The following is a 26,257-nucleotide window of genomic DNA, read 5'->3' as shown; positions in this document are numbered from 1 at the left end:
TTCCAAAGGTGCATTCCTCATTCCACATTAATGAGCCGATACACCTACCGACCTTCTTTCCGAAACCACATGCGAACTCTTTCGAAGCCACAATGCATACGTTAGATGTACGCAGGGCCTTGTCCTTCTATTTGGATAGAACCAAACCTTTTAGAAATTCTTCTAGACTTTTTGTCTCCATCGCGGACCGTTCCAAAGGGACACCTATTTCTACCCAGAGACTTTCAAACTGGATTTCAGAGTGCAGCCGATTGTGCTATCACATAAAGAAAGTTACACCTCCAGCCAGCATCAGAACTCACTCCACTAGATCTCTGGCTGCCTCTGTGGCTTTCTTATGCAAAGTTCCCCTGGCTGACATCTGTAAAGCAGCCACTTGGTCCTCTGAACACACATTTGTTAAACACTATGCCCTGACGCAAGGCCCTCTCTCTGATACACGTGTGGGCAGAGCTGTACTATCTACTGCATTCCTATCAGATCCGAAGTCCCTACCTCCTTGAGACACATTGCTTTTAAGTCACCTGGAGTGGAGCACCCACAGGGACATCTCTCTCTCTAAGAGGTTACTCACCCTGTGCACTAACTGACGTTCTTCGAGATGAGTGTCCCTGTGGGTGCTCCATTACCCACCCTCCTCCCCTCTACTTCGGAGTTGGGGTAGCCTCCGTTGTAGAGAAGGAACTGAGGAGACCAGCCGTGCATGCGTACTATTAAGCTAGACTCAGAGCGGGGGGCAGGCTCTGCGAATGCGTGGCCGGTACGAGTACTGCTACAAAAATCTCTGAGCAAATGCGCAGGGACGCACCAACACCTGGAGTGGAGCACCCACAGGAACACTCATGTCGAAGAACGTCAGTTACTGCACAAGGTGAGTAACCTCCTCTTCTCAAACTTTTGTACTGGTGACCCCTTTCACACAGCAAGCCTCTGAGTGCGACCCCCCTAATAAATTAAAAACACTTTTTTAATATATTTAACACCATTATAAATGCTGGAGGCAAAGCGGGGTTTGGAGGTGAAGGCTGACAGCTGGCGACCCCCCGGGTAATAACCTCACAACCCCCTGAGGGTTCCTGACCCCCAGTTTGAGAACCCCTGTCCCATAGGTTATTATATTAATGCGCTCAACTTATTATCATATACCTCACCTTGTTGCCATGGCACTCTTGTGGTCAGACATCTGCAGATGTTCCTATCCTAAAATATCCAAAAGCTGGTATTAGCTCATATTCCTGTGGTTGCCTGGTGTCAGTAAGTACAAACTTCCCCATTAAACACTCTATTCCCAGTTCCCCAAAACTTAGGGGTGACCATTGGGCCATTTATCTGGGCCAAACTTCATAGGCCTCAAGCCTTATACTAACTGCTGAATCCAATGTCGTACAGGAGACAGGCCTGTAGGTTCCTTGCGTTACTGCTAAATAAAATAAATGCTAAAGCTAGCTCTACAAGACTATCCTGTGCAATATCGGTCGAGTCACTTAATTGCTCTGTGCCTTAGTTCCCCCCGCTGTACAATAAATAAATAAATAAATAAATGACATAGCAATACTTCCCTCCCTTGTGAGAATAAATTCATTCATATTTGTGAGGTACCCAGATACTAGAGTAACTGGGGGGCCTGTAAGTGGATAAACAGACATATTAGAACCTACCAACTGGTAACTTCCACATCAGAGGGAAGGTACAATAATACAGCAGGGCCGAATACAGATCTTTTTAATCTTCATATGTAATAATGCAAATCTTTCTGTCTCCTCCTTTCAGTTCCCTTGGAATTCAGACAGCTTGTGGTTTAATAGGGTCCTTTTAATATCTTCTGAACAACTGAACAATAGACACAAGTTGACAAATAGACTTCTCTGAACTGCCACATGTGAGACACTTCATAAAACCTTAACATCTGAGTTTACCTCAAGGGCATCACGTATTTTGCAATGTAGCTAAGTTATGGCCGCCGTTTGCTGAGCTCAGGGGAATGACTATTTCATAAATCTGACAGCAGAGCAAACACGTAAGAATGAATAAAAGAACAGATGTAACTAACATAAGGATAAATGTATGGGGAAAGCAGTACTAATGTGTGTGAATATGAAACAGAGTAAAATTAGGCTATATTTTTGCCAGGCAAACAGACTGCTGGGTAGCTGATCTTTGCTTCCAATGCCTATGCCTTTTTCAGCAGCAACAGGCCACTGTTTGATGAACCACTCTATTTCTTAATTGAAAATTAAACCATGGCAAGGCGGAATAGACTAGACAGTCTTCAGGTCAAGAGTAGGAAACAACAAGGGACACTCTTGGTATCTTGATGGGGAAAAGGACATGTTGAATAGTACTGGATTCTGGATAACTACTATACTTACTTGGTATAGATGATGTTGGAAGGTAGAGGTGGAAAAAAAATGTATGGTAATCTAATCCACTGCCCATTGTATTATACTGTTCACATGCAATCTGCTCTGCAATGCTGTATTCTTTTAAAGTCCCTGTTCCTAGGTTATCAGGCTTTCAGTGCATTGTAGCAGGAGTTTGCTCAGGTTTTTATAAGCTAGTAGAACAGGGGTAGGCAACCTATGGCACGTGTGCCAAAGGCGGCACGCAAGCTGATTTTCAGTGACACTCACACTGCCTGGGTCCTGGCCACCGGTCCGGGGGGCTCTGCATTTTAATTTAATTTTAAATGAAGCTTCTTTAACATTTTAAAAACCTTATTTACTTTACATACAACAATAGTTTAGTTATATATTATAGACTTATAGAAAGAGACCTTCTAAAAACGTTAAAATGTATTACTGGCAGGCGAAACCTTAAATCAGAGTGAATAAATGAAGACTCGGTACCCCACTTCTGCCGACCCCTGTAGTAAAAGATAAATGAGTCCTCCTGTTCCACCCCATTTCTGGGTGTGTCCTGTTTCAAATGGAACCTCCACAGAAACGCCATTCTACTCTGAACAGTGACTGAGTAAAGAAGACAAGGATGGTTACAAAAAGGCGTGTGAATTTGACAGGAAAAACAATGGGAATCTAATGGAGAGATTCTCAAAGAGAAAAGGGATGTGGACAGCACCAAAAAAGAAGATGGTTTTAGTAGCATCAATTTGGCTGGACTGAGCATGAATGAGATGATTAGCAGAGCATGCAGGGAGCAGAAAGCTGGTGATGATGGGAGATGACCAAACGTGGGCTTAATGATAGGGGAGGAAGAGGCAGCATTTAAACACACTGTAGCTGATGGGGTTTGTGACAGCCTGGTGAGAGAAGGGCAGGGGGAGGGAGGTCTGACTATGACAAGGAAGTTTTGAACCTGGGTGCCAGGGAGCACAGTGGAATTTTCAAAGGGATTACAGAAGTAGAAAATGAGACTCTGTACTGCTGAGTCTCTGCTGATGCAGGATGGGAGTGTTGGAAAGACAAGCAAAGAATTAAACCAGTAAATTCAACAGCATTGTGGTGACAGTAAAAACATGTCGCGGTCTTCACTTGTATACCTGTATAACCAGCGATGGTTATAGAACTTTTGGAGTTTTCAAAACTTCCTGCCTGTAAATCAATCACTGCCTTCGAAATGTAACCCCTTTGGTTCTCTCTCATATACAGAATAGGCAGAAGTGAGGAAATGGCAAGAATGCAGTGCTCGCAATGTTATCTGAGTATTTTTATGAAATTGCTGCTCATTTGCCTCATAAAGACATTAAAAGGATTAAATTCACCCCACCAGCTATGCAGAAAAAGAGGCCAAGCATCTAACATCATGTTAGACTGAGGAATAACATCAACTACTGACCTTTTATGTGCCTCCAAGTTGCTGATAGGCCAATAATAAAAACCAAACACATAGGATGTTACTATTGGGGAGCAGAGGGAGTGACTGCCCTGTTGCTACAAGTGACTTTTAATATCACTAGTTCCTAATTAATAGAAATGTGGCCTGTTCCACTATGCGTGATGCAGGAAGAGACTGTTCAGGGGAAGAATTTTAAATAATGGTGAAAAATATATCAATATAGTAGTCTTTGAAACCTTAAAAAACTCCACTGATTGTGGTCATCAATTCAGTTCCTTTTCCAGTAGGTCACAGGGCACAAGGCATTAAATATTGGAACTAGGCAAAATATTTTGACCAAAATGTTTTTCAGTGAAAATTGCCAATTCAAGTTCAGTTGCACATTTTGTAAATTCATGCTGGGTTCACCAAATTGTTTTGGTTGGAAAAAAATACCCCAAAAAATCTGAAAAGAATCAAAACCTTTCATTCTGATATTTTCAAAACATGTTTCATTTCTTCTATTTGAAACAACTTTTCATTTTGAAATTTCCTTCAATTATTTAAAAAAAAGTTAAAAAAAAAAACCAAATCAAAATGAAACATTTCATTCAACCCAAAATATTTTCCCCGACTTCTCAGTTCAATGAAAATTTTAATTTTTTTGTTTGTTCATGTCAAGTCTATTTGAAATTAATTTTCTTTTCCAGTTTCTCAGAACAGTCAGTGAACAGTCAAATCAGTTATTTTCACAGCTCTGTTGAAAATCCCACTGCACTTTCCCTATAACTAGGGGTTGGCTCTGGTATTTTCCTTAGCGCTTGCTGTCATGAAGAGTCCTGTGCATAAATTCCATGCTTAGCTGCTGCCCTGCACAACAGAGGTGGCATCCTTTGCCCAGTCAGATATGCATATGGAACCCAATCCTCCAAATTACTACCAAGCATTATGCTTACTACTATGAGAAATACCATGAGTCATCAAGACTACTTGTAATAGTAAGCACTATGCTTGATAGGGAGTGTTTGCAGGATAGTTTGTGAAGTGAAATTGGATTGTTCAAGCTGTCAGGCACTTAGTAAATGTAATCTATCATTATTATTATTCACACTCTCATTGCGAAACAGTCCTCTTCCCCTACCTACTTTTAGCACCAAATTAATGCTAACATGCCAACTGTCCTGTTTCCTATCCGTGCATACTGAACCATTTTTCAGTGATTCACTAATTCAGTCCTTTAAGAAGGAAATGTGTGACAGAGCTGTCTGTCACTTAACATGCCTGTTTCATTAAAGAATGGCAACGCAGATGAACCAGATGTGTGCAAAATACGAAAGAGAAACATTGTATTTATCTTCTGCATCAGCATCCAAAATTGTGGGCTCTTCTGGAAGTAGGTCCAAGGCATGGATTGCACAATCTTTTAGACGAAGTTGTCAAACAATTGTAGGCAAGTGCTTTGGATCTGGACACAGTAGTTATAAGTATGGTGTACGTCACAGTTCAGGGCAACTGCACCTGTATTCCCGCTAAGTGGTCAGCAAGGCACCTACATTTAGGCTCCTGGCTCTTCAGCCATCACCGCTCCTAGGTTTTTCCAAGCTGCACAATTTCCTGTCTGCACTGTGAGTTCCTCAGCAAATCAGACTGCCTAACAGGGCCGTAGCAACAAAGAACGTGGCCCCCTCCGAACGGTGGCCACCTCCGAACATATGTCCGGGCAGGGCCCCTTACAATGCAGAAACTGGAATGCGGTATTTATTTTGCCACTTTTAGGGGCCCCCTTCCTTGCGGGGCCCCCTCCGGTCGGAGGGTACGGAGGGCGCTCGCTACGCCTCTGCTGCCTAAGCAGGCCTGCTTTGCTTTCTTCTCATAAGAACATAACACAAGAACATGAGAACAGCCACACGGGGTCAGACCAAAGGTCCCTCTAGCCCAGTATCCTGTCTCCCGACAGTGGCCAGTGCCAGGTGCCCCAGAGGGAATGAACAGAACAGATAATCATCAAGTGATCCATCCTCTGTCACCCATTCCCAGCTTCTGGCATTGATGGACCTATCCTCCATGAATTTATCTAGTTTTTTTGTTAACCCTGTTATAGTGTTGGCCTTCACAACATCCTCTGAAAAGGCAGCCCCTCAGAAGCTATAAATAAACTACCATACAGCTTTTTCCTAAGCAAGCACATTAATTCTTAAGGTGAAAGCATTACAGAGAAAACATATCTAAAACACACATGCTAATAAGCTCACCAGAGATCATCCCAACTCCAACAAGGGCTTTTATAGGAGTCAGTCCTAATTGCGGGTTTTTCTGTGGTTTTTCTGTGGTTACAGGTTCATAACACCTTTTGCCCAGAACAAGAACACCATGAATCTATAACTCACTCTTTTATACAGTTTGGACCTCTGATCTTGTCCTCGTATAACAGGTGATCAGCAGACACAGGTCCCCTCCTCAGGACGAATCTTCAAAAAGCTGAGTTCTTGCATAACCGGAGAAGTACATTTGCATTCACTTCCCTTCAGAGATTTCCATGCAGCAAATGGTCATATCTGTCACAGTGTGTTACTGTGCATGCCCCAAAAAAGAGTGTTCTTGTAGCAGCTGTGCTTCTCAAACATGCACAGCCAGATGTACTAACAGCAAGGAAAATCATGCATGTCTATGGCCAGAGTTTCCCCAGGTAATGAGCACCCTTTGCTCCCAGAACCTGTGCAAACCAGATCACTTCCTTTTTAAATAAAATCTGCGAAGATTTCTGCTCATCATTTTTACTGGATAATCCTCTCAGCTCTTATTCCTGTGCTTCATATATAAACCTCACTAGCCTCTCTCTCAGATCCCTTTCTATAGAGTTTTACTGTCTATCTTCATTACACTGAGGTGCTGTAGAAGCTGGATAAGCCTGAATGTAAAATAAAGGTATGAAGGAGGAAGATGTTGAGATGATGTTTAAAGGCAGCATATTGCCTCCTAATACCAATAGTTCCTAACGAATAGAAATAAATACAAATGTTTTAAGATTTATTTTGCCAGTACATGTAATTTATGGTTCTTAGATAAGATTTTCAAGAGTAACTGCACCACTTAGGGCTAGATTTCTAAGGGCATTTAAGCACCTAGAGATGCAGATAGATGCCGCGGCACTTTTGAAAATCACACTAGATACCTAAGTCCCATTGATATCAATGAGAGCGAGGCCCTGTGAGGTACTTTTGAAAATGCCAATAGGCACCTAGATATCTTTAAAGATCTGGCCCCACCAGGGGCCTAATTCCCATTGCTTTGTTCAATGGCATTTAGGGAAACTGGGACATAGGCCCCTGAGTGACTTAGGTGCTTTTGAAAACTTTACCATGTGTCATATCTTCCAGAGATGAAAATAAATTGGTTTGTTACATATCTATCTATTTTTTCTCCAAATAAAGTAAATACTTTTCCTCTATTGGTTTGCCCCCATGGAATATTGCCTCCTGCATCTTCTGCTTTTGCAAAGCCTTTGATCTGTTTTAGCAGCTAGCATGGCGGATGGTAGGTAGGCCTGCTCAGATCTGTGGAATTGTCATGCTGCCCTTTTAAAAGATACATGTGCATTCCGGCAATGTTGTGACCAAAACTGCTTTCCTGAGTACTGGCTAAATCAACATCTTCCTGGTGATTGTTTGGAAATCATAGAACCATAGGGTTAGCAGGGACCACAAGGGCCATCTAGTCTAACCCCCTGCCAAGATGAAGGATTTGTTGGGTCTAAACCATCCAAGCCAGATGGCTCCAGCCTCCTTTTGTAAACCTCCAGTGAAGGAACTTCCACAACCTCCTTAGGCAGTCTGCTCCATTGGCCTCCTGTTCTTACAGTGAAGAAGTTTTTCCTGATATTTAATCTAAATCTGCTGTGATGTAGTTTGAACCCATTGCCTCTTGTCCTGCCCTTTCTGGCAAGAGAGAACAACTTTTCTCTATCTTTTTTTATGGCAGCCTTTCAATATCTGAAGACAGCTCTCATGTTCCCCCTTAATCTCCTCTTTTCCAAACTAAACATACCCAGTTCCTTCAACCTTTGCTCCTATGGCTTGCATTCCATCCATTCAAACTTTGGCACTCGCCTGTAGAGCCTTTCCAGTTTTGCTGCATCCTTTCTATACATTGGTGACCAGAACTGGACACAGCTGAGGCCTAACCAGCGCTGAATAGAGCAGTACTATCAGCTCCTGTGAATTACATGCTATGCCTCTGGTAATGCAACCTGAAATTGCATTTGCTTTTTTTGCAGTAGCATCACATGGTGAGGTTGTGATCCACCACAACTCCCAGATCCTTCTCAGCAATGCTGCTGCCAAGCCAGTTAGCCCCCATTCTGTATTTGTGCATTTGGTTTTTCTTCGCTATCTGTAGCACCTGACATTTGTCTTTGTTGAATTTCCTTGTGTTGTCTATTGCCCAGTTCTCCAATTTAGCAAGATCCCATCCTCTAAAGTGTTTGCAACCCCACCCCTAGCTGTATGTCATCTGCAGAGTTCATCAGTATGCTCGCTATTCCTACATCCAGTCATTAATAAAGATGTTAAATAACACGAGACCCAGAACAGATCACTATGGAACCCCCACTTGAGACCGCCTTCCAATCTAACATCATTCCATTAATAGCTACTCTTTGCTTGTGGTTGTTTAACTAATTATGTATTCACTTAATGGTAGTTCCACCAAGCCCGTATTTCTCCAGCTTACTTATCAGACTCTCATGTGGGACTGTGTCAAAAGCTTTCCTAAAGTCCAGGTATAATATATCTAGCGCATTCCCCCATCCACCAAACCCGTTACCCTGTCAAAGAAGAAAATCTCTGATCATCGATGTCTGTTCCTCAGGGCAAGCCCTCTGCAGCAATTACATGTAACAGTGACAAGTTTAGTGACATCTGTGACTCATCAGGACTTGGATGAAAACAGCCTGGACTATGGATTATAGCTATATAATACATCTTGGGCCCATCATCCTGTTTGGTGCATGTTGTGTGTTTAAGGAAGACTATGCAAAGTGTCCTTGTCCCAGTGAAGAATAGCACTGTGTGCACAAAATCTCAATGCAGTTGGAGTCTCTTTGAGAGTACTAGTAATGTATATGTGAAGCTAGCACTACCCGAAGAGGAGAACGTAGTCTTGCAAAAAGAAACATGGCCAGGCTGAAAGAGCCTGTGTCACATGCTGTCCCTTTCCCTGCTCCAGTGAAGTTGCATATCAAAAGCACACGAGAGACTTAGGATGTCTCTGGCAGCTCCACACCCAGTTACTGTGTGCTTATGGGACTGTGGAGTTAAAAGGATGGGGGCGGGTACTGAGTGTAGGCAGCCACATGAGACACCAGGAGAGTCTGGCAGTAGTAATAAGGACACCATGGCCAAACAGATGCAACATCATTCTTATCCCTCTTATGGTCCCCCAGATAAGTCAGCATAATAACTGGAATGTTCACGATCCACCTGCTAATGTTATTCAAGACACAGGGAGTGACTGTAACAGGGACTATACAGGTCTCTCACATACATGAGGGAGACCTATATAGTGACCCTTGGTGGCTAGGTGTAGATATCCAAAACTAACCATCTGGCCATTACAAGGTACAAGTAAGGTGGGCACAGCTGGCCCATATGCCGCCAATTATATCCCCCTTCTCTCTAAGCAAACAGGCTGTCCCCCAGAGAATAGACTTGAACCAGGGAACAGCAGAGTGATGTGCCTAGGATCCGTGACAACTCCCTACGGAGGGCACTTTTCCAGCTGATGAGCAACATTGACAGTTGTCTCCTGCGTTTCCATTCACTATCACTGACCCACCTTACCCCTCCCTGCTGGCAAGCCTCAAGCTATTTGCAGGATATTATTGGTAAAATAGGTAGGGTTAGGACTGAAAATACCTTTATTCACTTCAAACAAGCATATATTGTTCCTTATCTTTGTATGGAGTTCTATTTAATGTCACTTTCAAGAATGCAATAAAATATTTCTGAATCAAACTCCCAGCTAAAGTAAAAACCATATATTCTTCTTGACTGACAATAAATTCTGCAGTTCAGTCTTCAAATAAATCATGTTCTGTTATCAAAGTACCCCATATTGGCATTGCAGCCTGGCATTAACTATATTAAATAAATGTGCTGAAAGTATTTAACCATTTACAATTTCTGCACACTTTTGTACAATAATGTAACAGCATTTTAGTTAAATATGAGCTGTTTGCCTTTGTAGTTAAATGAACCATAGACCATCGCCTTTTCTATTGTGAATTCAGAATGAACATATAGTGTAGAGTAATTGACTTGTAGCCCGTCCAGTCATTTAGAGTGCATTAATTATACCTTTCATCTTTTTCAAGATGTGTGAGAATGGAAGTGCCTTTATGTGTGTCCCTGAAATAAGACAGGCATGGACCTTCCATCATTCCATTTATGTTCACTTTAAAAAAAAAAGGGAAAAAAAAGAAGTGGGAAAGTGAAAAAAAGGAACTCCTTCAGCTACATGGTTGTGTCTCAGCAAAAGTGAGAAGAGAAGGGACTTTCTGATCAGTGGTACGCCAGGCCTGTGGATTACTGGTTTGATGGCACACCCTGTCCTGTACCCAGCTTTGAAGTTTTCTCCTTCCTTTTCACTGTCAGTGCCATTTAGGTGCCACCTACTTGGTTAACAGCCCTGTCCAGTTTCTGTGCTGCTCTGTTTTGTCATGTGGGACCAATGTTCACTGTAAGCTGTGTGCACAGTGATCTTGTAACTACCGTGCAGGTCACCTGGCTGGGAATGTGGCCAGCATCCAGGTCCCGCTCTGTGGGCCAGGTCCTCCACCTACCAAAACCAGGGTGGCTCCTCTCTGCACTGGAGACTGGGAAGCAGGACAGACCCGACGCTTGCCAACAGGGAGAGAGTAAGAAGTAGGGTGAGGACTGCGGGTGGCCAGTGGCTGGTTATTCTGCATCTCAAAGGTGGCAACTATAATCAACTCAAAATGTTCAAAATAAGAAGTTCACAGCGTTACGGGTGGGCAAATTAACCTTTAACGCCCCATGGCCCATTTACTGTTTTCTGTCCATAATGAGACATGGACTTGCAGTATATCCTTTGGTCACTAGCTGTCTCAGTATGAAGTACAAAGTTCCATATAGGGTGTGGGCTCTGGTAAACAAGGGAAACAAAACTCAAACTCAAGTTGGGTGGAAGCCTCTTTGCACCCTTTTTCTTTAATAAAGGCCTCCTCCTGAAGGACTCTGATTCCCTATATCCTGGCACTCGCAGTCTTAGTCCCTTTGCAGTATAATTTTGCCACATTCTCACAGTCCTACTTCCCATTTTTAAAAACCTCCCTGACTCTGGATCCATTCTTTATTTCTTCTGTATCTCTTTCACCCTCTCTTCTTCGCTCAGATTATCCGTCCATCTGAATTTTCGACCTCTTTGTCTTTTCTTTTTTTCTTTTCCTCAGTTTGGCTTCTGTTGCTTTTCTCTATATCAGTAAATTCCCCAGGGCCTTATATATTGCTGCCATTATATTCCTTCATGCAGAATTATAGACCAGCATCTGAGGGTACATCTACAAAGCAACTAGACCCCCGTGGCTGGCCCATAACATCCAACTCAGGCTGCAGGGCTATTTCATTGCTGTGTTGACATCCGAGCTCTGCCTGGAGCCGTGTTCTGGGCTCCAATGAGGTGAGAGGGTCCCAGAGCTTGGGTCCAGCCCAAGCCCGGAAGTCTACATAGCAATGAAACAGCCCCACCGCCCGAGCCCGACTCAGCTGGCACAGGCCAGCCACAGGTTTTTCTTGGCTGTGTAGAAATACCCTAAGCAGAGAATTACATGTAAAACCAGCAGAACTCCATTGACTTCCTTAGTAGAAACTCCTTATGGCTACAAAGAAAAGCTTATATGTGTGAATCCCTCAGAAACTGATGCTGTTGTCTCCCTTAGGCTGCAAACAACGTAAGTTAAACTAGTTGTGAGATGGGCATAGACTTCCTTATGCATCTCAATCAGGGCTGGCTCTACTGTTTTTGCCGCCCCAAGCAGCGCGCCAAATTGCCGCCGCGGACAGCGGGGACAGTCCGTGTGCCGTTAGGGTGGCACGCGCGTTTCCGCGGCGGCGGCAATTCGGCTGCAGCTTCTGTCTTCAGCCAGAAGACAGAAGCCGCCGAATTGCCACCGTGGGCACCTGAACATAGAAGTTGCCGCCGCCGCGGAAATGTGCGTGCCGCCCTAAAGGCACATGGACAGCCCCCGCTGTCCGCGGCAGCAATTCGGCGCGCTGCTTGGAGCGGCAAAAACACACGAACTGCCGCCCCTTGCAGATTGCCGCCCCAAGCACCTGCTTGGAATGCTGATGCCTGGAGCCGGCCCTGATCTCAATAAGGTATTAGCTATGAAACTTAATTAGGACAACTTACACGCAACATTGTTAAGCATTTCACCCCACTCATTGTAGTAGCTAACGTGTGTAGCTAGGAAAGATAGAAAATGTGGCAAAAGACCACCTTGGCTTAACCACGAGATCTTGCATGATCTAAAAAATAAAAAGGGGTCATATAAAAAATGGAAACTAGGACAGATTACAAAGGATGAATATAGGCAAACAACACAGGAATGCAGGGGCAAGATTAGAAAGGCAAAGGCACAAAATGAGCTCAAACTAGCTACAGGAATAAAGGGGAACAAGAAGACTTTTTATCAATACATTAGAAGCAAGAGGAAGACCAAAGACAGGGTAGGCCCACTGCTTAGTGAAGAGGGAGAAACAGTAACAGGAAACTTGGAAATGGCAGAGATGCTTAATGATTTCTTTGTTTCGGTCTTCACCGAGAAGTCTGAAGGAATGCCTAACATAGTGAATGCTAATGGGAAGGGGGTAGGTTTAGCAGATAAAATAAAAAAAGAACAAGTTAAAAATCACTTAGAAAAGTTAGATGCCTGCAAGTCACCAGGGCCTGATGAAATGCATCCTAGAGTACTCAAGGAGCTAATAGAGGAGGTATCTGAGCCTCTAGCTATTATCTTTGGAAAATCATGGGAGACAGGAGAGATTCCAGAAGACTGGAAAAGGGCAAATATAGTGCCCATCTATAAAAAGGGAAATAAAAACAACCCACGAAACTACAGACCAGTTAGTTTAACTTCTGTGCCAGGGAAGATAATGGAGCAAGTAATTAAGGAAATCATCTGCAAACACTTGGAAAGTGGTAAGGTGATAGGGAACAGCCAGCATGGATTTGTAAAGAACAAATCATGTCAAACCAATCTGATAGCTTTCTTCGATAGGATAACGAGTCTTGTGGATAAGGGAGAAGCTGTGGATGTGGTATACCTAGACTTTAGTAAGGCATTTGATACGGTCTCGCATGATATTCTTATCGACAAACTAGGCAAATACAATTTAGATGGGGCTACTATAAGGTGGGTGCATAACTGGCTGGATAACCGTACTCAGAGAGTTGTTATTAATGGTTCCCAATCCTGCTGGAAAGGCATAACGAGTGGGGTTCCGCAGGGGTCTGTTTTGGGACCGGCTCTGTTCAATATCTTCATTAACGACTTAGATATTGGCATAGAAAGTACGCTTATTAAGTTTGCGGATGATACCAAACTGGGAGGGATTGCAACTGCTTTGGAGGACAGGGTCATAATTCAAAATGATCTGGACAAATTGGAGAAATGGTCTGAGTTAAACAGGATGAAGTTTAACAAAGACAAATGCAAAGTGCTCCACTTAGGAAGAAAAAATCAGTTTCACACATACAGAATGGGAAGAGACTGTCTAGGAAGGAGTACGGCAGAAAGGGATCTAGGGGTTATAGTGGACCACAAGCTAAATATGAGTCAACAATGTGATGCTGTTGCAAAAAAAGCAAACATGATTCTGGGATGTATTAACAGGTGTGTTGTGAGCAAGACACGAGAAGTCATTCTTCCGCTCTACTCTGCTCTGGTTAGGCCTCAGCTGGAGTATTGTGTCCAGTTTTGGGCACCGCATTTCAAGAAAGATGTGGAGAAATTGGAAAGGGTCCAGAGGAGAGCAACAAGAATGATTAAAGGTCTTGAGAACATGACCTATGAAGGAAGACTGAAAGAATTGGGTTTGTTTAGTTTGGAAAAGAGAAGACTGAGAGGGGACATGATAGCAGTTTTCAGGTATCTAAAAGGGTGTCATAAGGAGGAGGGAGAAAACTTGTTCACCTTAGCCTCTAAGGATAGAACAAGAAGCAATGGGCTTAAACTGGAGCAAGGGAGGTCTAGATTGGACATTAGGAAAAAGTTCCTAACTGTCAGGGTGGTTAAACACTGGAATAAATTGCCTAGGGAGGTTGTGGAATCTCCATCTCTGGAGATATTTAAGAGTAGGTTAGATAAATGTCTATCAGGGATGGTCTAGACAGTATTTGGTCCTGCCATGCGGGCAGGGGACTGGACTCGATGACCTCTCGAGGTCCCTTCCAGTCCTAGAATCTATGAATCTATGCCTTTCTCAGTATCAAATGCCCCAGCTTTCCACTATCCAGCTACCAAGACCTCCAACTTCTACACCTGACAACTTCTCCGGTGTGTTGTCAATATAAGACTCTGAAGCACAAGAGAAAATTTACGAGTGGCATAAAATAAATTGAATTTAATATCCAGTTAAATAACACAAGAAATACACTGCACTGATATTAGTTATATATTTCATTCCATAAAAACCTCAATTTTTACATTTAACCAGAGCTGCCACAGCACTTGCAGTCTGCCATGCAGCTGTACTGCAAAATGGAGGGAATTTTACTGCAGAATTGAGGTCTAGCTTGCTACAAAATATATATGTCCCTGTTTCTTCCATCTCTCCCCTCTTTCTCTTTGTTTTCCCTTCTGCAATGTCTTTCCACATCTCCCCTGTTTCCTCTGTCTATTGGGACCTGTCTGTAGTGACCCAGTGAGAAGAAACAGCCAAGTACAACCTGCGATTAGGAACTGAAGGGGAAGAGCTGTGAGCCACCTCAGTGAAAGGCCTATTCCTGTCACGAACCCAAAGAACATCATATAGACTGCATTCAGCTGCCTCTCTGCTGTTTGGAAGCTTATCCAGAGTAGAAATGGTTTCTGCTGCCACTGTATGGCTGAGAGGCAGGTATGGTGGGAACACCTGCCTGCAGAGTGTGCGGAGGTGCAGTTCATGGAAGCAACACAGCAAAGCACAGGTAGCAATACAAGTTGTCTGGTCAATCAATGAAAATGGGCCTCCTGGACTCTTAGGTCACCAAGCACGTCAGAATGTGCACCCTAGCACAGGGCCATCCAAGACACTGTACATTTGGATGCATAGGTTAAGTACATCTCTTGCAAATAGGGAAGGCATTAAGGGACATCACTGTTGGGGCTCCCATGATGTCAAAGGCTTCTTGTATAGGATAATCCTAATGGGCCCAGTCCAGGCATTGACCTCCCGGTGGAACGTGCTGCATCTCTGTAAAGTGGATAGTGTTTTTTTCCCCCACTGTGGAAGCTGAAAGGCTGATCCAATGGGCATAGGACCAGGCCTGAAATGAGTCACACAAGAATCACTAACATAATTGACTAGTGTCAGGTCTATGACCAAATCCTGCAGGTCTTGACTTCAGTGGTAATGTTGCCGGAGTAAGGACTGAAGGACTTAGTGCTATCGCTGCAGGATTTGCCCTTGTCAGTAGTAGGCTATCAGCGATTGTCACGGTTTGGCTATAATTATTTCTAACATTTTCTCTACAGCAGCCATGAAACGCCCGCTCTGTGACAGTAACCTCTTTCGTGCCACCTTCTGACTATATCCCTTCAACGTGACAGCCATATGCTCCATTTACAATGCCTCCAATTTACCTTTTGAAATGACATGTGCAAGCTAAGAACCATGAATAAGCACTACTGAAAAGTGCTGCCACCTAACAGCCATTCTAAACTAGCCCCCACCGCCTGTCATGTTGTCAAAGGACAGTATTTTCTTTGTGTTCGTATGCTAATTTAAATCTTGCTCCGGCTCACGGCCGTACATTTTAATTGCAAGTCAGCTATGGTTTGAATGCCATCGCTGCTGTGCAAATAACATCATCAGCTCATCAACTGTGGCGGTAGCACAGCCGTTATGTAAGCAATTATTAGCCCTCCACCCCTTGCTATGCCATTTTGGGGGGGGATTCTTGCTTTGAGAAGTGTGTTATAAATATAAAATGCATACAATAACAGACGCGTTGTGATTTGATCTATGAAAATAATCCAGGGATTTCTGGGGCCATTATAAACCATAGAATCAGTGCTGCACTGGTTTATTATGTCTCAAGAACCGAGCAGAGAAAACCCCATCACCACCACTCCCCATAGCCTGTTTTGAACAAGGTTTAGGAAATGTTGGCATGAGGGGGAAACAATGGGAGCAACACCCCCAAGGTGTTTGCTTGGCCGAAATAAAAGAGTGATTTTGTTAACTTCAAGGAAAAGAACAAAGTTGCCTTTTACTCTAACCTTGGGTGGGAGGATGGTCTTGCAGATAAAGCACTGGACTGTGGAAGTCAATTCCCATCTCTGCCTCACCTTCCTATGGGACATTGGGTAGGTCATTTCATACCTAGGAGCCATTGGGGGGGGCTTTTTTAAAATGGGGATAATAATGTTTCCTTTCATACACCCTTTGTCTTTTTAGACTGGACTGTAAGCTCTTCGGGGCAGAGACCATCTCACGCGCTCTCTTTCTACAGTCCTGGTGGGCGCCTGTAGATGCTACTGTGACAGAGCGCTCAGCCACATGTGGGTGAAACTCCACAACTGAACATGAACCACGTTTCCTAGGATAGCTGGGAAAATATACCCATGCAGGAGTTTCAAGTGGCTCTCTAGCAAGGTGCTGAGTATAGGTGCCCCACTGAAAATCTGTACAGTGCAGGGGTGGTGGTGCCCCAAAAGTCATAGAGAGGCTGTACTGAGGGCCTTCTACATCAAGAGCCTCAGAGGGGCATTCTAGGAAAAACCCTGAGTCATTGTGCATGACCTGCATGAGCTTTACATGCACCACCCACCATGCCCCCCCCCGCCCCCACACACATATGCATACGCACCAGACATAACCAGGGTGGAGTGGAACTGCTTAGAGCTGGGGATCAGAAGCCCCGTAACAGCCGCTGCCTCACCAATATTGGAGGCATGTGCAAGCAGAACCTGGCCCCAATCTGAGAGTGTAGTAGTAAGCCATGCTCGGCTTAGTTCGGAGCTGTCTGTTCTGTTCTGACAAAAGCAACGCTCCACTGAATGTGTGTCAGGATGATAGATTAAGCCTTTTTTTTTTTAAAGTATGCATCTTAGAATGCAATTGGAAGATTGCTTCTTTAGATGCTTCTAGAAATAGGGCACTATGAAATGAGTTTGTATGTAATTAAGTGCAAACTCATCAAAATCATGTTCCCCTTATGAGAATGCTGCTCATGTCAGAGCGTGGCAATGGCTCTGAATAAACCTAAACTATGGGTATGGAGAACCATATAAATATGTATGCGTCAGTATTTACCGAACACCTGTACACAGCCGCATTTTGTATATGCTGTTTTAGATTGTTTTAAAGCTGGTGTTGACAGGAAAAAAGTGCGTGTATCTGAATGTGCCATTTATTAGACTAATTTTGATTTTATTCTAGCAGGAGACTGATGGTATCGTCGGGAATTATTGTTTTGCATCCTTTAGTCTTTTACTATCCTCTGGTGAATGATATTTCATGGGAAAATGTATTTATTCAGAACTTCATTTAGATTTAATAGAAAAATGACTCTTGCCATGGCAATGTGGAATACTCATTTTTCTCCCTGTGCTGACTTTCAGCATATAAATGCCAGCCGCCTCTGTTCTCTTTTGTCATTCTTTCCGTATCAGAAAAATTTGCTTGAGATTAATTTCCTCATCATGCCTTCTTTTAGAGGGACTGTTTTTCAATGCCATTAAAAGACAGGGCTGTGATAAATTCCTAGTTCCAATGTGCAGAACCCAGTGAAAGAGTCGATTCCATATCCATAAAGGAATGCAAGCCCATGGACAGGAACAAAACAATATTTAGATACAGTTACACCAACCAGTTCTTTGGGAGCACTGTTCATTCCATAAACCAATTTTTTTATTTAAAAAAAAAAAAAGGAATTTTTTTTGAGAGACCAAACCTATTTGCTAAGAAGCTTTTTGTGTTTATTTGCAGGGGGAACCAGACCTTTGACATTTATTTATTTCTATTTGCAGGTTGGAATAATTGAAGACTTCTTATATCACTTAGAAGACAGCTTCTTAAAGACCAAAAAGCTCAGAACGGCCAGGAGGCAGAAAATGAAAATGAAGAGGCTTCAAAGTGTACAGCAGCACTAGTCCCTGGGGAAATATGATACTCCCCCCCCTCAGCCCTCCAAGACACGTCGAGGACGGCAGCAAGGACATTAATACCGTGGAAGTTTTGACAGTTGGGACAACAAAGGCCTGTCTTCAAATTAATGAGGTGTCCCCTCACGATGGCTCATCCTTAGCAAGGAGCTCCGGCACTTCATTAGTCTCAACTGGCAGGAATAAATGTTTGCAGGACGCTTGGCTTGAGAGTCTTATTCAAAATTGTCTTGTTTATTTAAACATGGTGGAGAAATAGCCATTGCTGCATCTTTCCCACTTTCTCCTTTTAGTAGAGAATAAAGGCACACACACACACACACACACACACACACTCTCTCTCTCTCTCTCTCTCTCTCTGTGACTATCTGTGGACTACAACTTGAGCCCGAGCCTGCTCACCTTGCCCCCGCATGAAGTCCACTTGACTTACAGTAGGGCCAGCAAGCTTTACACTTACAGGTCCACGTGCTACAAAAGTGGCCTAGATATCGGGGGACCTCTTTTTTCAGGTGCCCAGTGTTAGGGTCCTGACTCACAGAAGTGCTAAGCATCCAATTGAATCCATTTGAAATTAATGGATGCCATGAGCCTCAGAAAACAGACTCTAGGGTGCAGATTTTTAAAGGTATTTAGGCGTTGCTCCACTCAGCAATACAAGACCAGAGGCCCAGGTCCTCCTGGATTCCAGCAGGGCAGGAGTTAGGCACCTAAATACCTTTGAGAAGCTGGGCCTAAGTACCTAAGTCACTTTTGAAAATGGGACTTAGCCATCTAATGCCGTGTCTACATTAGGTGTGATTTACTGGCGTAGCCCAGGATTCCTAGAGCAGCCACTGCCACACCAGCAAAGCTGCGCTTTTACCAGCATAGCTTATTTTATTTCACTCCTCTCTGAAGGAAACAAGCTGTAATGGTACGATCACAGTTTTGCCAGTATAACTGGCTATGTTAGTGACTTTTGCTGGCCGAGCTATATTGGTCAGGGCTCACACCTCTTCGCATGCCTGTCCGACATTTGCTGGAGGCTGTAGTGTAGACACAGCGTAAGTCACTTAAGGCTATACCCATGAAGCGCTTTAGGTACCTAATTACCACGTTAGCTCCCTAAATCCCAAATTTAGATCTTTGAAACCCTGCTTAGCTGCCACCTAACCACGTAGGTGCCTAAATTTCCTAAGTGCCGATGTGGGCGCTGGTAAAGTTCCCTAGGTGCCAAAATGTCTGCGAGTACACATTTGCAAAGCCACCTGATGCTGCTAAGCTGCTACGCGCCTAAGCCCCATTCACAAACTAGGCCCCATTCAACTAGGTGGTCCCCTGCCTCATTGCTCGGGGGCCCGATCCAACCAGTGTTCTCACAGCATGCCAAACTCACAAAACACACAGCTGTGGAAGAGGTGGCACTGCCCTCCCTTTGTATTGAATAGCCCAATGGTTAGACCGCACACCCCCACACACACTCTGCCTGAGCTGGCACAGGTCACGGTCTAGATGAGTGCCCTCACCCCTGGGTTGTGGGGTATTCTGGGGTGGTCGCGCGCTCGCTCAATCTCTCCCGTTAAAACTGTTCCACTTTCTATAAAATTCTTAAATATTGATTAGGCCGGAGAGAAGACAGCACACTCACTTAGGCGGTCTGGGTTCCGGAGTCCCCATGCATTGTATAGGGAGTGGGTGCCTACGTTTTGGCTGAGGATTCCATGAGGGTGGCAAGACACCATAAAAATTATGTGAGAGCTGCGACACCTGAGTCCCTTTGTGAATGCTCAGGGGCCTACATACCTTTGAGGAGCTGAGCCTAAGACCTTAGATGCTTTTGAAAATTTTATCCAAAGGCTTTTCAGATGAAATCCTGGCTCCATGGACGTCAATGACAAAACTCCTATTGCCTTCCATGGGAGTCAATACTTCACCATTGGGGTTTGCTCCCTTACTGCTTTTCCATTCCCTTCAGATGCCTGTGACAGTCTTGCCAGGCCCTTGTAGAAAGCACAGGGAGTAGTGAGATTTACACAAACTGAAGAACCTTACATCAAAATGCTAGTAAAACCATGATATTCACAGCAGGATAAATGCTTGATATATACAACCATGATTCAAAGAAATGGTAGAGCAGAATGAAAATGTGATCAACTGCTTGCTACATAATCTCCGCTACCTAGACCTATTTTAGACTCATGGGACACAGCTATAAAGGCTTATTGTACTATGGCGGCAGGGTTATTGTACAACAGGATAGATTTTGTCAGCTGGAATTTTATGACACGTGATGGCAATCATCCATTTTTGATGAGCAGTCGCAGGGTAAAATGGAAAGCTAGCTCTCCAAGGACCAGCAAGTTACAAGCTAATCACATCCTATTTTGGAAAATTGTCAGGATGACAGGAACTTTGGTGTAAATTGGTGTAACTGTTTATTCTGCAGTATGGAATACAAACACAAATATTTCTACCTAAGATGGTGTAAAGGACAACGTGCAATGAAAACAGATGATTACACAAAATCTAAAGCTTGGGGCAAGGGAGACATGTTACTGATGCTGTAGAAAACAGTTTCCTGTCCAGTATTAGAAATCTGATTGCTCTGCTACGGTTCCGACCACAGACCCGCTGTGAGAGACCTCGTGTGGGGTGTGCAGCGGTGTGGGGGAGAGGCAAGATGTGGCAGCTCACTTTCAGGAGCAGATGTTTGATGTCCAGATGGGGAAGAAGGACAGCTCTACATTTTGCACTCAGGTTGATCTGTAGCGTATCATTGCTAGAGGCCATGTGTTGTGCCCTGCAGGATGCCTTGTGCTATAACAATTATCACACAGGGAAAGAAGTCTGTGGCACAATGCAAATAAAACGTGAAAAACGACTCAACTCGGCCATGGAGAAAGAGGCGGGGTGGCCCATAAAAACGTTCTCACATACCCCAATAGTGTGTCCAAGGCTGTATGTGAGTTATTGTTACATGTGTAATTACTGTTGTCTTTACCCTACACAGTGAAGTCTCTGCAGCACCAATATTTTGCTCATTACTTTCCCAGGTGCTTTGAAACTCCTTGAGTATAAGAGGCTGTCTACAAAACATAGTCCATTCTGGGAATGCAGGATTTGCCCTAACAAATCAGACCTGTGGCCCAGTCAGTGTGGTAGCCTGCCTGTCCTGTCACAACACCCAATCATTGATATTTCAGAAAACAGTGGAAAGAACCATCGAATGCACCTAATCAATTACTCAGTGGCATACACTGGGAAAATCACTTATGCCTGCAGCAGCCAACATAAATGCTGAAGGATGAGATTCATAGAATAGAATATCAGGGTTGGAAGGGACCTCAGGAGGTCATCTAGTCCAACCCCCTGCTCAAAGCAGGATCAATCCCCAGACAGATTTTTGCCCCAGATCCCTAAATGGTCCCCTCAAGGATTCAATTCACAACCCTATGTTTAGCAGGCCAATGCTCAAACCACTGAGCTATCCCTCCCCCCCATCAAACATCTGCCTCACCATGCATAACAAATGTAAATAGGTAGTCAATTATCCAGCCCTTTACAAAAAATTCTAGCCACACCACTTGATGCTATCATCGCCTGTGCTGCGGCACTGCATCTGGTGATTACCTACTCGGTGTCTTTCATTATTTTCAAACTTATCTGCTATGACGAATTTCTTGTCCTCCTGTTTGGAGCTAGCATTAAAAACGCTCCAGTCTGTGGTTGCAATGGGAGTTTCGGCCATGTAAGTGAGGGCACATTTGGGACTTTTCTCACAGGCTTCCAATTTTAGGTTATTTGTGTTGGGAGGGCTATTTCCTGAATAAATAATGGTTATTTTCCTACCAGATCGCTTTCTCCTGTGTCATGAAAATGACTGACCTATTGACAACTGGGTTCACTGACCTCAAGCAGTTGATGTCAGTTAAAACTGCTCAATGAAAAACAAAAAAAATTGCACCAATTTCAAAAATTGATATAAAGATCCAAGCCCTCTAACAGTGCCTGTTGTCTTTTTTCTTGCTGCTGAAGTTAGAGCCTGTATATGAAGACCAATGTGGCTGCTCTAAACACTGGGCACGTTTTTTTATCCCTTTCAGATACTAGGTAAATTACTATTAACCTTAAACATGAACCAAAACTATCGCTAGCAATGCAATCTGCCTATCAGTTCAACGTTAACAAAGCATTTGCCACAGTAAACTTTTTCACATTGATTTAATTTATTTCCATTTGGCAAGCTGCTGTGGTATTGCACAAACACTTTAAAATACAGGACAGGATCACTGCAAACAGCAGAAGAATGATAATCCAGTGGTTAACGTACAGCCCTGGGACTCAAGAAGGCTGGGATACATTCCTGGCTCTGCTACTGACTGACTTTGGGCAAATCACTTAATCTCTATGCCTCAGTTTCCAATCTGTAAAATGGGCATAATAAATCCTTCATTTCGCCCACCTTTAATGTGTGCTGTCTATTTAGACTGTAAACTCTTCAGGACAAGGACAGTCCCCTACCATGTATTTGCACAGTGGCTGGCCCTGTATCCACAATCTCAGTTGGGACTTCTAGGTCTTATTATATTACAACCATATTAACACCGTAAAATAAACAGCATTTTAAAGGGTTAAAAACATCAAAAAATCCACACCGATCATGAGCTTCTAAAATGCTATAGAGAAATAAAGTGACTTTCCTACAGCAAGTCAGTGGCAGAGACTGGAAAAGAGCCCAGCAGTATACAATGATTACAAACCAATGTAACCCATAGGTGCTGCTATATTAAGAATAGGATCTTGTGGGCCACCTAAAGCTGATCACATAACTTTAATTTTAAAATCAGGCAACGGTAGGTTACAGTCTTACACAGTCCCATTTTAACTACAGTCATTGTCAGGAGCACACATCACATTGGGCCATTTTTTGTTCTTACTGCCATCCATCATGATGAGATCTGAGATTCAGTTTCAGAATAGTCCATGAAAGATAATAATACACTGTATTACTTTGACCTTTTCAGTTTGCTTTGTAATGTGATTGGCCAGCCAGTCCTATGCTCCCCTGTTAACCACTTCATTAACCTGGGAGAAAAAGGTGGAATGGACAGACAATTAACCTTTTTAATATTCTGCAGGCTAACATTGAATTTCACAGTCTTGGCTTTCCTCAGTGGCAGTGGGTATTAACATCCTGACGTCTTGTTCCTCTTTCAGAGTCTGCCATAAAAATAAGAAATGACACAAGATGAACCTAACCGTATTCTCATTCTAGCTTTAAAACTGTAATCATGTAATTCTCCTCAGACATCGCACCTAGCTGACGTTAGTTTATGCAAGAATAAACGTGGTGAGATGTTCACTGCTCGCCCCCCCCCCCGCTCTGAGTGAATGTTCTGTGTATTAAAGCAGTCAATTTGTCGGTCCCTCACTTGAAGTTGGTCCTTCCTGAGTAAATGGAATATTGAAGAAGATAAAAAGCTTTTTCTATTGAGATAGCTTTTTATCTTCTCCTTCTTCAATGTTCCTGCTACTCAATAATATTGCAGTCACCAGCGAAAGGTCATTTGCCACACAGCTGTACCTGAGTCATTGCAGTTATGTCCAGCTCACTGTGTGCTGTCAAGTGCTGATTTTTTTCACTTCAATTTTCAGCATTACTGTGAGGTTGATGAATACTATTATCCCCATTTTTACAGGTGGAGAAACTGAGGCATGGAGAGATTGTCACAAGTCACCTAGTGAAGGTAGGTGCCTAACTCCCATTTGTGCTTTTAAAAAGCTCAATGTACAGGCATGTCTACACTGTGGCAAGCAGCAACCCTCCCAGCTCAGGTAGACAGACTCATGCTATCAGGATTCACACTGGAACACTAAGAATACCAGCATGGATGTGGAGCACTAGCAGAGGTTCAGGCTAGCCACCCCAACTCAAGTCCACCTAACCCATGGATTCAGGCTCATGTGGCTAACCCAAACATCTGCCAATGTCGCAACATGCACAGAGCTCTTTTATCACACTAGCTTGAGCCTCACAAGTGAAAATCTGTCAACCCGAGCTGGAAGGCTCACTCCCAACTGCAATTTAGGTGCACCCTATGTTTCTCACCCAAGGTCACTCAGTGCATGAGGAACAGAACAGAGTAATCAACTGCTCTAACCACCAGACAATGCTTGGAAAGCCTGATTGAGGGTTAGAGCAGATGACTTGACTATTTTAGAGAGAGAATTGATATGAACATCACTGTGCATAAAGATTTTATATGCACCATATAGGCACACATTCCATCTGGCTAATGTCTATTATGATGATGTTCTTCCTTTTCTTTGTGCACATACATTGTCTTTGGCAGGTAGCTTCAGGGTGGTTTTGGTATTAAGTTTTAAAAGGGCTAAGAGAAAGTGAGAATTAGGCTGAATTTTGTGAATAGTGGCTAATCTTTACATTAATGTATTGTGAGGAGCAGAAAACCGTATTAAACCAATGAAAGGAATACTCATGCTCTTTTTGCAGTGTCTTTTCTTCTAAAGTACCAATGGTTCAAATATTACAATGTAAGCAATTGATAACGACTAGAGACAAATGCATCATAGACCTCACAGTGTCCTGTATAAATAACAAGACAGAGATAACCATTACTGATGAGGGATCATCAAGGTCATAATCTCATTTGTATTATTCTTGAAGGTTATTACACATCCAGTTAACAAATTGAATAATAATTAGGGTGAAAATGAAATGGCCAAGTTCATGTAAATATGCAGTTCTCCACTTGGAATAAAGGGTGAAATCCTGGCCCCATTGAAGTCAATGGGCATCTGTGGGACTAAAATTTCATTCAAAGCCTGAACGAATGGCATTGACAAATATACTGCACGGCAGAAGTAGTGCTTGTATTAGTTAAGAAACAACACAAGAAGGAACATAAAGATTCCAGATACTCCTTATTCTGGCTACTTGACTTTAACTACCTCTGGCCACCATCCTGCAATACAATTTAGATATAGAATATCAGGGTTGGAAGCGACCTCAGGAGGTCATCTAGTCCAACCCCCTGCTCAAAGCAGGACCAATCCCCAGACAGATTTTTGCCCCAGATCCCTAAGTGGCCCCCTCAAGGATTGAACTCATAACCCTAGGTTTAGTAGGCTAATGCTCAAACCACAATTTGATCTGCACATGCAGAGTACTAGGTCTGTGCAAACCCCATGCAATAAAATGTGATTCTGGTTGGGCTAAGAAAGTCCACCACCATGGATCAGGGCCCAGGCACTGCACTGATCATTTACTGTACCTGATGCGTAAAAGAAGACGTGGTTCTTGCCTACAGCGCACACACTAAGAAGGGCAAACATAAAGCAGCGCTATAAGGTGGGATTTTTTGATGTGGCCAGGGTTGGCCTACTTCTGGCAGTTTGATATAAGCATCTGCTTTTCTGATTATTTTTTTTTTAATTAATTGAGAGTAAGCTGCGGCTGAACAATGCATTGCTGCAAACATGCAGTCATAGCTGGAATTTTGTAATGTATTAATTAAACTGTTCTGCCATGAATTTTCTTTATAGAGAAGACATAGCCCAGATTGATTTATTTTTAATTATTTTTTTACACGAAAGCTACTTAAGGAAACAATGTGTCTCTATTTTAAGAAAGTGATTTTTTGAAATGTTTTTATCTGAAAACTTTTTCCAAGTTCACTCACTGCTGAGTTGAAGGAATCACTGTGATACCATTGGGGTCCATCTCTCCAGCCATTTTATTTGTGTTCCAGGGCAGGTAGCCTCTCCGCACAGAAGGAAGAAATCTGAACAATGTTCAGTATCTCAATTGCATTGTGTGTCTGAACTGGCTAACTTAGGCCCTGATCCTAATGACACTGAAATCAAGTCAAAACACTCATTAACTTCAATAGGAAAAGTACTGAGTCTTTAGACTGTTAAGGACCAAATTGTACCATCTTTGAGCAAAACTCCTGTTGTAGTCAGTGGGAGTTTTGCTTAATTAAGGAATATGGAATTTGGCTGTGAGCACTTTGGGGTATGGATTGTGTCATCCTTTGTATTAAATACAGGACCAAATATATTGATAACACCCATAAATAATAATAAAAGTGTGTG

General features: G+C 43.2%; 1 protein-coding gene across 1 annotated transcript in view; it reads left to right on the top strand.

Moving 5' to 3' along the window:
* The window catches only part of SPATA16 (spermatogenesis associated 16), a 126,851-nt gene extending 108,706 nt beyond the window's left edge, over positions 1–18,145 (top strand). Inside the window, exon 10 of the mRNA XM_026650190.1 lies at positions 18,023–18,145. Within this exon, the coding sequence (XP_026505975.1) occupies positions 18,023–18,145 (123 nt within the window). The remainder of the gene's footprint in view (positions 1–18,022) is intronic.
* Positions 18,146–26,257: the final 8,112 nt, after the last annotated feature.

This window comes from Terrapene carolina, unplaced genomic scaffold, assembly GCF_002925995.2.
Source record: "Terrapene carolina triunguis isolate 2854851 unplaced genomic scaffold, T_m_triunguis-2.0 Scaffold88, whole genome shotgun sequence".
NCBI lineage: Eukaryota > Metazoa > Chordata > Testudines > Emydidae > Terrapene > Terrapene triunguis.
This window is presented reverse-complemented; position numbering and strand designations above follow the sequence as displayed.